Raw genomic sequence first — 15,292 nt, 5'->3', positions numbered from 1 at the left:
ACATTATAATGCCCCACAAAATCCCAATGAAATAGGTACTAATATCATCCCCATTTCAGAAATGAGAAAACTAGACAGCATGGAGAGTAAGGAAATTAGACATCAAGAAGAGTAGGAGATTTAAGATTTAAATCCAGATACTCTGACTCAAGAGCCTAGCCTCTTCACCACTTAGCCAACCTGACTTCCCTGCCTCTGACTTCTCAACTGACAAGAGGATTAAAGAAAATGATGTGGTATCATATTTAACATAGTACCCAGTTTAAGTACTCAGAGGCATATTATCATTAGCTCTCTTATTTAATCCTTACATACTATTCAAGATAAGAAAACGGAGGCTGAGTGAAATTAAGTACTTGGCTTACACAGCTAAGAAGCGGCCTAGTTTAGAATTTGAACCCAGGTTTATCTGACACCAAAGTCCACCCCATACTCTTTCCTTTAGTGGAGCTTTTCAATCTTCCTGGGTTTTTTGAGTGTTTTTGCTTTTAGAGGGAAAAATACTTTCTTCAAGATAAAATATTACCTAAAATTACTAGGTAGTCCATCAAAGAAGTGTTTCTATGGTTGAATTTTGAGGATAACTATGGGTTATGGGAAGCAGGGAAACAAATATGAATACTATGAGCACCAGCTTAGTCCTTCTCCACACCTGATACATCCTAGGGAACTCTTAGTATCACCTGGAGAACAGAGAACTTGACCACCACTGACTGTTCCAAACAACCATGTTGGAAGAAACTCTGGAGAAAAGAAGTTTAAGTTGTTTTTATTAAATCCTTTATAAAGTTTAGACTTTTCAATTGTAAAGAAAAGATCCTGCAATTAGGCTAAAATACCAACTATTGTTCAGTTCTGAAACACACATTTTGCTTTCACTACAAGCATCCTCCCCAGTGCATAATTAGGTGTGGCTATCTTCCTTTTACTCAAAGCACTCTGCAAAATATTCAGTCCAAATACAGGTATGCATTTCAAATTGAATTTGGAGGAGCCAAGTCAATTTATAAAATTTCTTATTAAAAGGTCTATGTATGGGACTTCCCTGGTGGCGCAGTAGCTAAGAATCCACCTGCCAATGCAGGGGACACAGGTTCAAGCCCTGGTCCAGCTTGACCACAACAACTGAGCCTACGCTCTAAAGCCCGCAAGCCACAACTACTGAGCCCACGTGCCACAACTACTGAAGCCCGTGCACCTAGAGCCCGTGCTCTGCAACAAGAGAAGCCAACACAATGAAAAGCTCACGTGCCACAACGAAGAGTAGCCCCTGCTCACCGCAACTAGAGAAAGCCCGCACACAGCAATGAAGACCCAACACAGCCAAAAATAAATAAATAAAATAAATAAATTTATACACAAAAAAGGTCTATATATGTCCTAAAATTATTTTCAAACTTTTTAAAAGGGAGATCCAAAAAGTTATACATGTTGATTGTTTTTAAAAACGGGAAGGGGTAATATAGGAAAGCCCTAAGAAATAAAAGTGACCCATAATCCCACCACCTTGTGAGCAACTTGGCATAGTTCTTTTCAGTCGTGCTTTCTACATAGACATACTTAAACACAGTTTAACAAAAGTGAGACCAAACTTCCATTTCCTTGTCAAGCAAAAAATAAAACTAGTTAACATTTAACATTAAGCACAACAGCAAATGCTATCTGATGTGCTTTACATGTACTGATTCAATCAATGCTTACATCTCTGTGAGGTAGATACTGTTACTACCCTCATCTTACAGATTAAAAACCTGAAATTTGAAAAGGTTAAGAATTTTCCCAAGGTCACAAAGGCAATAAGTTGCCTCTCAGTCGCTACACAGCCTCTTTCCTCCCAGGATTACGTTAAGAATCAGGGGAGGCGTGGCAAGTCCCACGGCTGAGTGCTCCCAGAGCTGGGGCCTGCTCCCCACATATGCCTGAAGGAGCTGCAGGGGCCATGGGCATAGGCAGAGAACCTTGCAGGATCTTACTTCCCAGGCCAGAGGTTGGGCCCAAGCTCCTGTGGCGGGGGCTCCGAGTCCAAACCGCTGGACTAACAGAGAACCTCAGAGACCAGGGAATGTCAATCGGAGTGAAGCCTCCCAAAGGTCCTCATCTCAGCACCAAGACCCAGCTCAATCTAACTGCCTGCAAACTCCAGTGCTGGATGTCTCAGGCCAAACAACCAGTAAGACAGGAACACAGCACCACCCATCAAAAAAAAAAAAAAAGAAAAGAAAAGAAATGACAAAAAAAATATGTTACAGACAAAGGAGCAAGGTAAAAACCTACGAGACCAAATAAATGAAGACAAAATAGGGAACCTACCTGAAAAAGAATTCAGAGTAATGATAGTAAAGATGATCCAAAATCTTGGAAACAGAATGGAGAAAATACAAGAAACATTTAACAAGTATCTAAAAGAACTAAAGAGCAAACAATGATGAACAACACAATTACTGAAATTAAAAATATTCTAGAAGGAATAAATACCAGAATAACTAGGGCAGAAGAACAGATAAGTGAGCTGGAAGATAAAATGGTGGAAATAACTGCCAGGGAGCAGAATAAAGAAAAAAGAATGAAAAGAATTGAGGACAGTCTCAGAGACATTTGAGACAATATTAAACGTACCAACATTAGAATTATAGGGGTCCCAGAAGAAGAAGAGAGGGCTTCCCTGGTGGCGCAGTGGTTGAGAGTCTGCCTGCCGATGCAGGGGATGCGAGTTTGTGCACTGGTCCGGGAAGATCCCACATGCCGCGGAGCGGCTAGGCCCGTGAGCCATGGCCGCTGAGCCTGCACGTCCAGAGCCTGTGCTCTGCAATGGGTGAGGCCACAACAGTGAGAGGCCCGCATACCGCAAAAAAAATAGAAGAAGAAGAAGAGAAATAGAAAGGGTCTGAGAAAATATTGATAGAGATTATAGTCCAAAACTTCCCTAACATGGTAAAGGAAATAGTCAATCAAGTCCAGGAAGCACAGGGAGTCCAATACAGAATAAATGCACAGAGAAACACACCAAGACACATATTAATCAAACTATCAAAAATTAAATACAAAGAAAAAATATCAAAAGCAGCAAGGGAAAAGCAACAAATAATATACAAGGGAATCCCCATAAGGTTATCAGTTGATTTTTCAGCATAAACTCTGTAAACCAGAAGGGATGACAGGACATATTTAAAGTGATGAAAGGGAAAAACTTACAACCAAGATTACTCTACCCAGCAAGGATCTCATTCAGATTCGATTGAGAAATTAAAACCTTTACAGACAAGCAAAAGTTAAGAGAATTCAGTAACACCAAACCAGCTTTACAACAAATGCTAAAGGAACTGCTCTTACTGGGAAACACAAGAGAAGGAAATGACCTACAAAAACAAACCTGAAACAATTAAGAAAATGGTAACAGGAACATACATATCAATAATTACCTTAAATGTAAATGGATTAAATGCTCCAACCAAAAGACACAGACTGGGGCTTCCCTGGTGGCGCAGTGGTTGAGAGTCTGCCTGCCGATGCAGGGGACGCGGGTTCGTGCCCCGATCCGGGAGAATCCCACGTGCCGCGGAGCGGCTGGGCCCGTGAGCCATGGCCGCTGAGCTTGCGCGTCTGGAGCCGGTGCTCCGCAACGGGAGAGGCCGCAACAGTGAGAGGCCCGCGTACCACAAAAAAAAAAAAAACAAAAAAAGACACAGACTGGCTGAATGGATACAAAAACAAGACCCATACATATGCTGTTTACAAGAGACCCACTTCAGACCTAGGGACACATACAGACCGAAAGTGAGGGGATGGAAAAAGATATTCCATGCAAATGGAAATCGAAAGAAAGCTGGAATAGCAATTCTCATATCAGACAAAATAGACTTTAATATAAAGACTATTACAAGAGACAAAGAAGGACACTACATAATGATCAAGGGATCAATCCAAGAAGAAGATAAAACAATTGTAAATATTTTTGCACCCAACACAGGAGTACCTCAATACATAAGGCAAATGCTAACAGCCATAAAATGGGAAATTGACAGTAACACAACAAAAGTAGGGGACTTTAACACTCCACTTTCACCAATGGCCAGATCATCCAAAATGAAAATAAATAAGGAAACACAAGCTTAAATGGCACATTAAACAAGATGGACTCAATTGATATTTATAGGACATTCCAACCAAAAGCAACAGAATATATTTTCTTCTGAAGAGCTCATGGAACATTCTCCAGGATAGACCATATCTTGGGTCACAAATCAAGCCTTGGTAAATTTAAGAAAACTGAAATCATATCAAGTATCTTTTCTGACCACAACACTATGAGACTAGGTATCAATTACAGGAAAAAATCTGTAGAAAATACAAATACATGAAGGCTAAACAATAGGCTACTAAATAACCAAGAGATCACTGAAGAAATCAAAGAGGAAATCAAAAAATACCTAGAAACAAATGACAATGAAAACACGACAACCCAAAACCTATGGGACGCAGCAAAAGCAGTTCTAAGCGGGAAGTACAATCCTACCTCAAGAAACAAGAAGCATCTCAAATAAACAACCTAATCTTACACCTAAAGCATTAGATAAAGAAGAACAAAAAAAAAAAAAACCCAAAGTTAGCAGAAGGAAAGAAATCATAAAGATCATATCAGAAATAAGTGAAAAAGAAATGAAAGAAACAATAGCAAATATCAATAAAACTAAAAGCTGGTTCTTTGAGAAGATAAACAAGATTGATAGACCATTAGCAAGACTAATCAAGAAAAAAAGGGAGAAGAATCAAATCAACAGAATTAGAAATGAGAAAGAAGAAGTAATAACTGACACTACAGAAATACAAAGGATCATGAGAGACTACTACAAGCAACTATATGCCAATAAAATGGACAACCTGGAAAAAATGGACAAATTCTTAGAAAAACACAACCTTCCGAGACTGAACCAGGAAGAAATAGAAAATATAAACAGACCAATCACAAGCACTGAAATTGAAACTGTGATTAAAAATCTTCCTACAAACAAAAGCCCAAGACGAGATGGCTTCACAGGCAAATTCTATCAAACATTTACAGAAGAGCTAACACCCTTCCTTCTAAAACTCTTCCAAAATATAGCAGAGGGAGATGGAGAAAACTATAAGACATTGATGAAAGAAGTTAAAGATGATACAAACAGATGGAGAGATATACCATGTTCTTGGATTGGAAGAATCAACATAGTGAAAATGACCATATTACCCAAAGCAATCTACAGATTCAATGCAATCCCTATCAAACTACCAATGGCATTTTTCACAGAACTAGAATAAAAAATTGCACAATTGGTATGGAAACACAAAAGACCCCGAATAGCCAAAGCAATCGTTTTTGCGGTACGCGGGACTCTCACTGTTGTGGCCTCTCCCGTTGTGGAGCACAGGCTCCGGACGCACAGGCTCAGCAGCCATGGCTCACGGGCCCAGCCGCAGTGGGATCCTCCTGGACCAGGGCACGAACCTGTGTCCCCTGCATCGGCAGGTGGACTCTCAACAACTGCGCCACCAGGGAAGCCCCGCCAAAGCAATCTTGAGAAAGAAAAACGGAGCCAGAGGAATTCAGACTATACTACAAAGCTACAGTAATCAAGACAGTATAGTACTGGCACAAAAACAGAAATATAGATCAATGGAACAGGATAGAAAACCCAGAGATAAACCCAGGCACATATGGTCACCTTATCTTTGATAAAGGAGGTAAGAATATACAGTGGAGAAAAGACAGACTCTTCAGTAAGTGGTGCTGGGAAAACTGGACAGCTACATGTAAAAGAATGAAAATAGAACACTTCCTAACATCATACACAAAAATAAACTCAAAATGGATTAAAGACCTAAATGTAAGGCCAGACACTATCAAACTCCTAGAGCAAAACATAGGCAGAACACTCTATGACATAAATCACAGCAAGATCCAGTTTGACTCACCTCCTAGAGAAATGGAAATAAAAATAAACAAATGGGGCCTAATGAAACTTAAAAGCTTTTGCACAGCAAAGGAAACCATAAACGAGACCAAAAGACAACCCTCAGAATGGGAGAAAATATTTGCAAATGAAGCAACTGACAAAGGATTAACCCCCAAAATTTACAAGCAGCTCATGCAGCTCAATAACAAAAAAACAAACAACCCAATCCAAAAATGGGCAGAAGACCTTAATAGATATTTCTCCAAAGAAGATAATACAGATTGCCAACAAACACATGAAAGAATGCTCAACATCACTAATCATTAGAGAAATGCAAATCAAAACTACAATGAGATATCATCTCACACCAGTCAGAATGGCCATCATCAAAAAATCTAGAGACAATAAATGCTGGAGAGGGTGTGGAGAAAAGGGAACTCCCTTGCACTGTTGGTGGGAAGGTAAATTGATACAGCCACTATGGAGAACGGTATGGAGTTTCCTTAAAAAACTAAAAATAGAACTATTATATGACCCAGCAATCCCACTACTGTGCATATACCCTGAGAAAACCATAATTCAAAAAGAGTCATGTACCACAATGTTCATTGCAGCTCTATTTACTATAGCCAGGACATGGAAGCAACCTAAGTGTCCATCAACGATGAATGTGGCACATATATACAATGGAATATTACTCAGCCATAAAAAAAATGAAACTGAGTTATTTGTAGTGAGGTGGATAGACCCAGCGTCTGTCATACAGAGTAAAGTAAGTCAGAAAGAGAAAAACAAATACCATATGCTAACACATATATATGGAATCTTAAAAAAAAAATGGTTCTGATGAACCTAGGGGCAGGACAGGAATAAAGGCACAGACATAGAGAATGGACTTGAGGATATGGGGAGGGGGAAGGGTAAGCTGGGATGAAGTGAGAGAGTGGCACTGACATACATACACTACCAAATGTAAAACAGACAGCTAGTGGGAAGCAGCGGCATAGCACAGGGAGATCAGCTCGGTGCTTTGTGACCACCTAGATGGGTGGGATAGGGAGGGTGGGAGGGAGATGCAAGAGGGAGGGGATATGGGTATATATGTATGCATATAGCTGATTCACTCTGTTATACAGCAGAAACTAACACAGCATTGTAAAGCAATTATACTCCAATAAAGACTTTAAAAAAAAAAATCAGGAGACTGACAGCTGGTAAAATTGCCTTGAATGTGCCAAATAAAATTTTAGCTATTATTCTGCAAAAATAGGAGGCATATTAAATTGGGAGTCACAACCTAGAGTTGCCCTAACACCAGAGTGTAGAGAATGTCTGAATGAACTGGAAAAGAGGGCAGAGAAGGTATCCCATGGGGAAGAAAGAGGATCTGATATATTGAAGAACTCTCCTGTGGAATAAAAGAGTAAGAACCCGGACCTACTTGATACCTTCTAACAAAGGGTGTCAAGAAGTTCTCATCGCCGACAAAGTATAGCCTAGCAGTTAAGAGCATGAATTCTGGCGTCACTCTGCCTGGGTTTGAGTTCTGGCTCTGTCATATGATTATATAGCAAGTTATCTAACCTTTCTGTGACTCAGTGTTCTCATCTGTAAAAACAGGAGTAATAACAGTACCCATCTCATAAGGTCATTGTGGGGAATAAATTAGTATATGTAAATAAAGTACTTAGAATAGTGTCTGGTATTTAGTAAGCATTACATAATGATTAGATATTGCCCTTTTCACATTTCTAGAATCTCTGTTCTTTCCCCTTGTTTGTGATGTTATTCTTATTTTCTAGAATAACTGACAGTAATCTCTTGATTGAAATGGATTATCTTAGTTTACTTATTTTGTGGGAAGATAAGAAAGCAAGTGAAGACCCAGGGAGAAAAAAAAAAAAAAAGGTAGGCCAGATAAAAGAACAAAGCTTTATTTAATTCCCTGGGACCTGAAAAACAAGGGAGTCAGCCCAGGAGAGAGAAGTTCATCCCTGGGCTTAACTCATTAGTAAATTCTCAAAATTATTAGATAGAAAAATCAGCTAATCAGCTATAGCAACCAGTATGGAAGAAAACACACCGAATCATGAGGAGGTCTTTAAAAGCAGGAAAAAGGGCACTTTCACTCTCTTTATACACTATTTATGTGTTTTTCCTTTGCAATTAAAAACACATATATTCACATACACAAATCAGCAGAGTGCCATATGTATTCATCTCCAACTTAGTGAGACAAAGATCCTAAGAAGCTTCCAGGACAACGCAGAGAGAAATGGGAAGACAGGGGAGCTACCCTGGAGATTAATTAAAGGGTCTGTATTACGGTGAGTGAAGTAAATCTATCACAGACAGGAAAAGACTAGTGGGTGGTAGAATAACATTCCACACCAGGGTGGAGCTGTGTGGCAGATATCCCTCTTCCCTTCCTTGGATAAAAGCATTGTAAGACTGGGAGTGGGAATTTTGACAGGAAGAATAAAGTGATTATTAAAGAAGGTGGGGAGCTGCTCTGTAGAAAATGTGCTTGCGACTTAGCCCAGGGCTTTTAAAAAATCATCTGAATTAGGAAATATACAACAAATGAGCGTATAGAACATGTATGTATACCATTTAAAGAAATGAAAGGAAGACATAACAAACCTACCACCAAGCTTAAGAAAACATTAGCAGCACCTCTGACAACCCATGCGCCCTGGGGGCCCCTCCCTTTCTACATCACCCCCTCATCCCCCGCCCCAGAGGAAACCACTGCTCTGATTTTGTGCTCATCATTCCCTTATTATAACTATTGCGTATGTTATATCCTTAAATGATGTATGGTTTTGTTTTGCCTGTTTTGAACCTTTAATTTTTTTTCCTTAACATTATGCTTTTGAGATTCATCCATATTGATAATTATAGCTATGGTTTATTCATTTCACTGCTGCATAGTATCTCGTATGAACTTAGCACATTTTATTTAAACATCCTACTGCTAAAAGACGTTTGGGTAGTTTCCAGTTTGGAGCCATTAGAAGTAAAAAGACTATCAACATTCCAATCTATGTCTCTAATACACGTGCAGGATTTTCTCTAGGGGTATGGATTTAACAGTGAAATTCCTGGGCCTTAGGTAATACCCACCTTGAACTTTATTACATCAAACTGGTTTCCAAAACTGTTGTACTATTGACATTTCCATCAACTCCACATTCCTCACCAACACTTGTTCTCACTGCAGCTTTAACTTATACTTCACTGACTTCTAATAAAGTTGAGCATCTTTTCACATATCTTTTAGACATCTGTTTCCTCTTCTACAAGATGAGTATTCATTTTACCAATTTTTAATGGGTAATCTTATTTTTGATTCATTGGAGTCCTTTATTTATCCTGGGTGCTACCAATCATTTGTTGGTTATTTGTGTTGCAATCATATTCTCCCACTTTAAGGCTTATCCTTTCAACTTTGATGAACAAAGATTCTCCTTTTTTTTTTTTTATTTATTATATTTTTACTTTTGGTTGCCTTGGGTCTTTGTTGCGGTGTGCGGGCTTCTCATTGTGGTGGCTTCTCTTGTTGTGGCGCATGGGTTTAGGTGGTCCACGGCATGTGGGATCTTCCCAGATCAGGGCTCAAACCCATGTCCCCTGCATTGGCAGGCAGATTCTTAACCACTGTGCCAACAGGGAAGTCCAATTCTCCATTTTAATGGAGCAAATGTATTAATTTTTGCTTAGGGTTTATACTTTCAGTGTATTAAGAAATCTTTTCCCACCGTGAGGTGGTGAAGATATTGCCCAATTTTTTTCCCTAAAAGTGTTTTAAGTTTTTTCCTTTCATATTGATATTTTTAATCCATTTGGAATTGGGATTCAATATCATGTGTTTCTATTCAGATAACCAATTGTTCCCATTTTTTAAAAAGTTCTTCCTTTCCCCACTGACGAGCAGTGCCAATTCTGTGAATTATCAAGTTTCTGTATACGTGTGGATCTGTTTCTAGATTCTCTATTCTGTTTCACTAGTCTATTTGTCCATCTCTGTTCTTAGACCCACATTGTCTTAATCACTCTAGCTTTATAATAAGACTTGAAATCTGGTAGAGCAAGTCCACCCACCTTGTTTCTCTTCTGGCTATTCTTGGCTATTTGCTCTTTCATACAAATTTTAGAATTACTTTTATCAAATTCTACTAAAAAAATCCTGTTGAAATTTTCATTGGAATTGCATTAAATTTACATATCAATAGGGGAAATTGATATGTAAATAATATCAAGTCAATCTAGCCAGGAGCATATGGTACTTTTCTCCCATTTATTTAGCTCTACTTTGGCTTTCCATAAAATTTTTAAATTTTCTTCATGAAGTTTGGCCTCTCTTTTGTTATACACATATATACACATATTTTGCTGTCAGTTTTATTCTAACTGGTATCATGTTTTAGGATGACTTTTCTGTTTGTTATTAGAAAGAAAAGCAGTTGACTTTAGAAGCCTACATTCAATGAACTTACTAAACTTCCTAACTTTTATAATTTATTTGTAGACTCCAGTTTTCTATGTAGATAATTATATTTTGATTTTTCCTTTCCTACCTTTATACCTTTCGCTTCTTGTCTTGTTCCACTGGTTACGATTTACAGTACAATTGAATAGAAGCTATGAGAGCAGATATCCCTCCTCTCACTTCTAGTTTAAAGGAAATGTTTTTGGGTTTTTTTTGTTTGTTTGTTTTTTTTGCGGTATGCGGGCCTCTCATTGCTGTGGTGGCCTCTCCCGTTGCAGAGCACAGGCTCCGGACGCGCAGGCTCAGCGGCCATGGCTCACGGACCCAGCTGCTCCAAGGCATGTGGGATCTTCCCAGACCAGGGCACGAACCCGTGTCCCCTGCATCGACAGGCGGACTCTCAACCACTGTGCCACCAGGGAAGCCCCGGAAATGTTTATTTTAAATTTGACTTGTTGCTGTGATGTTAACTATAGGTTTTCTGTAGGTACTCTTTATCAGGTTAAGGAAGTTTTCTTCTATTACTAGTTTACTATGTGCTCCTTATCATGATTAGAAGTTGAATTTAACTGAAGCTATTCTGCATCTATTGCTAAGAACATGGATCTCTTCTAATATGTAAACGCAGAAAATTGTATATATATATTTGTCTAATACTGATGCTGCATTCCTAGAATAAGGCCATTGAACCCAGAACTTTTTACCTGGAGAGTCAGAAGAGGTTAAATGATATCAGAGTAGAAACTCTGCTTAAAACTGACTAAGCGGTACAAGGCTAGCCCTACCTGTTCACCTCAAGACCCTGTCTCCTCGAGGGCATTGTTGCTGACTCATCCACACCTGCTCTGAGCTCTTAGAGCATTTACTACGGATGATGCTCATCTGACACTTGCCATGTGCTATTCTGTACCTGCCCCGTCTCCCAACTAGAATACAAGTCCCACAGAGTAGCAACTAGAAAGCTTACAACAAATGCTTGCCTGAAAAGCTTAAACTTATTCTTGTGGATATGGTGGTAAAACATGAGTTGGATAATAATGCCGTATCCTTAGAAAATGAGACTCCTGGACACGAGTTTTCTAGAGAGCTGCACTTTAATCCACTAACACTCACTAAAACTTAAAAATCATTCTAAGCTGTATTTCACACTTAACTGCTTTGTGAGTGTTCTGGCCATGCTTTATATATGTCTTGATTTTAAGCATAAGTTAACTTTTTTGTTGTTGAGTACAGTTAATCATTAGGAATATCAGTTATAATAATGCTAAAGATACAGCTGTGGACACATACTGTGTGGAATGCAGAACCTCAGCTATGGCCCTGAATGAGTCTTTAACAGGGAAGGAAAAGAAAAAAAAAAAGCTGGCATTTTCCCCCTCTGGCATTGACCTCTAGTTAACTCTCAGCAGCCAATTCACATTTCCTCCTCCACTCTCCTACTCTCTCCACCCTCTCTTACCCCAGAATTACACAATGCAGAACTCTAGCATACATTTTTAGCAGTGATACTGTGAAAAGTTACCATTTCTCCAGATTACAACAACCTTCCAGCTTGTTTTTCCACTGTGGACTCTCTTCTCTGTACCTACTACTGGCTGACCTCATCACCGCCCCCAATCTCTAGGGAGAACAAATATGGTGTAGCTAGCAGCACAGACTCTGGGACCAGGCTGCCTGGATTCAAACTCCAGTTCGACATTTACAGGTGAAAGTCCCACTACAAGTCACTTAACCTCATTATTCCTCAGTTTCCTCATTCATATAATGAGAATAAACATCTCTACCTCACAAGATTGTTATGAGAATTAAATGAATTAATATGTATAAAGTGCTTAGAGCACGGCCTAGCGCATAGTAAGCATTATATTTGGATTGTTAAAAAAAAGAAAAATGGATAAAATACCACTCTCTTAACTCTCTCTCTTAAAACTACTCCAGTATTTTTCATTTTGTGTTGTGGTTGTGCTGGTGGTGGTAGTGGTATTCTTTTGTGGGAGGGGCAGTGCAGACATCACTAACTAATCCTCAACTCATCCCACCTGTCAGTGCTTCTTTCAGACCTGGAAGGGAAGGAGGATGGGGAGTGTCAAGGTTATTCATTCACTGTTCTGTTAGCCAGGCTAAAATGAGCACAGGTGAAGAAAATGGGGCTGTTTATTTAATCAGCATAACAGGAATCTAGGGACATGTACCACTGCTGTTTTCAAATATCTGCAGGGCTGGGATGGAGAACAGATAGCATTGGAAATTCTATGCAATAGCTACAGGCTCCCCATCACTGAGCATGTTTAAGCAGGGGACTGGTGACCAGGTGTGAAGGATGCTGTAAGAATTTTTAAATTTAGCATCAGATAACCTTTAAGATTCCTTCTACCTGTAAAATCTTGGCAATGCTAACGTGAAGCATCAAGATGTTAACAGTCTTGTTGTGAGTCACACCTGCAACGAGCTCCTGAAGGCACAGAATTCTTCACTTCCCACAGTGCTTAGCACATCACAACAGATCTAGGTGAGGAATTCCAGCCCGGAGGCTGCGTAAACTCGGCTCACAGTAACAAAAACTTCTCTAAAGCTACGCGCATCAATTAGCTGATTCCAGACTTCTGTTGGGACCAATAAATTCAATAAAGCATACATTCCCAAATGGGATTTGGCAAAAAGATGTGTACCCGAATTAACTATCAGACGGTCCTTCACTTCACCCTTCCGAGGCCGGACAAAAGCCAGCTGAAGTGAGCAGACAGGTTAAGGTGAAGGGGCCGGGTGGCCCGGGGTGAACGGGCGACTGGCGAGCCGACTCACACTCCGGGGAAAGGGACAAAGGCCTAGGGGAGAGGAGAGCACGCTGGACTTGGAGGCCGGCAGCAACGCCCCAGCCAGACTGGCCACGGTCCGGGTTTGGACTGGAGGTGCAAAGGTGTGCGGGCAGTGGGTTAAAGAGCGGCAGCGAGGAGGGCCCCTAAGCTCCAGCGGAGCCCCCGCGGGGGTCCCCTCTGCCCCCGGGGAGCTGGCCTCGGGGAGCCGGGGGCCACCGGTGCTGCAGCCCCGAGGAGGATCCTGTGGGGAGGCAGGGCGGCGCACCTGTGGCCGGCACTCAGGTCCGCACGGGGCTCCCCGCCCCGCAGCCTCCGCTGCTGCTCAGCCCACTTGGCCCCGCAGCCGGATTTCGGATGGTCTCTACTCCCGCCGCCTCAACCAAGGCCAGTCCTCAAGCCCCAGACAGGCGGTCCGACACTGACGCCGGAGTCCTGGCGCGGAATGTGGGGCAGCGGCTGCCTCCCGCCCAGCCCGGCCCCTGCCGCGAGAGCGACCGCCGCCATCGCGGGCCGCGGCCGGAGGGAGACGCAGGGGCCGCGCGCGCGCGCCGCTTTACCTGAGAAACCAGCGGGAGCAGCGTCTGCTCCACTGAGCGAGTTTTGATCTCGAGTCCGGAGTCGAAGGCGAGGCCAAACGGGCCGGAGCCGTGCACTGCCCCGGCGGCGGCACCGCCGGCCGGGCCCGGAGAGGCGGCCATGGCCCTCAGCCCGTCGCGGAGCCCGGACGCCGTGCCGCTGCGGACCCGCCACCCGCCAGCCTGCTTGCGCTCCGCAGCTGCGATGCACCCGCGCCGCCCGAGGCACCACCCCGCCGGGCCCGCCCCCAGCACGGGCCCGCCCACTCTCCGCCTCCAAGCGCCCCAGTCTGGAGTCCGCCCTGCAGCCCCACCCCCTAACCCTGGCCCCGCCCCTTCTGTCCTCTGTCCCCGATCCCCATCCTGTCTGTCTCAGATCATTCCTTAGTGGGTTCCGCACACGTCTCGCCCCCTCTAGAACAGAGAAACAAGATACCTGAGGGCGTTCCACGGCCACGGGGCCTCTTACCAGGGCAAAGACATCCATGCCCAGCGAAGCTTCCCATGCTCCCCAGTAGTGGCTCGTCCTAACTCCGATTTCCCCGCGATTACTGGAAGCTGCGCTGGGATTGAAACTAACTGGTAGACCGGGACCAGAGTCAAGCCTATAGGGAAGGGCTTTTACCGTAAGACGGGAATTCTACAGGTTATAGTCTTTCTGGAGCTTCTCGAGAAGGTCCCATTTCCCCCTTCCACCCTGCTCTTTTCCTAACCGTATCTTTCTCACAATTTCAGCTGGACTGAAGATGAAACTTTTGATAATGCAATCATTTAAGGAGTATCTGGGTACCCGGCAAGAAAACACTGATTTGGGTATCTTCAGGCTACTGTTCAGAATTACTCTTCAAAAGGAAATTAAATAGAACATATGGAAAAACTTCACCTCTGCTCAACACTATTACTTTTTAAAACTACTTTTGCCCTCATGCCTAGCGCAGAGCAGTTTCTCAACAGCTGTTCAGTAACTGAAGATCATTAGTGTGTAACTCTGACTAAACTCACTTAAGGGTAAGGCTAAGAATCAAGGAGCCCCTGTGTGATGGAGATGGGAGAACTGGACACCTGTGACCCTAAAGTTTCCAGAAGCAAACCCAGGGGAGGCTGACAGAAGCACACACCCTGTGAAAGGGTCCTAGGCTTACGCAACAGACTGAGAAGCATGAAGAAATATTTTGTGAACTAGCATATTTGCCAATAAGAAACTATCAAGAGTAGAAAACAATCTGAATCTGAGGCTGGCTAGCCCACCCCTTACACCTTTGCCAGGATCATTTTCTCCATCTATAACGTCAGATTGATGAGCTGAATACCACACCAGCTCGAGGTGTCAGAAAGCTCTTTCCCAAGCACTGTTGAGATGTGTTTTAAAATACCTCCATTTGGGGTTCAACTCCATCTGCTACTGCTGCATAGATTATCTTTGCTATTGAAGATAGCTATACCTTAGGTTTGTTTTCTTCATGCAAAACATGTGGTTCT

At 42.1% G+C, this 15,292-nt stretch overlaps 1 protein-coding gene across 2 annotated transcripts in view; it reads right to left on the bottom strand.

The window, feature by feature from the left end:
• Window positions 1–14,012, bottom strand: part of CTNNAL1 (catenin alpha like 1) — a 58,867-nt gene extending 44,855 nt beyond the window's left edge. For both annotated transcript variants that reach the window (XM_060014366.1, XM_060014367.1), the window contains exon 1: window positions 13,796–14,012. In XM_060014366.1, coding sequence (XP_059870349.1) covers window positions 13,796–13,936 — 141 coding nt within the window. In that variant the 5' untranslated portion in view covers window positions 13,937–14,012. The remainder of the gene's footprint in view (window positions 1–13,795) is intronic.
• Window positions 14,013–15,292: the final 1,280 nt, after the last annotated feature.

This window comes from Delphinus delphis, chromosome 6, assembly GCF_949987515.2.
Source record: "Delphinus delphis chromosome 6, mDelDel1.2, whole genome shotgun sequence".
Lineage (NCBI taxonomy): Eukaryota > Metazoa > Chordata > Mammalia > Artiodactyla > Delphinidae > Delphinus > Delphinus delphis.
This window is presented reverse-complemented; position numbering and strand designations above follow the sequence as displayed.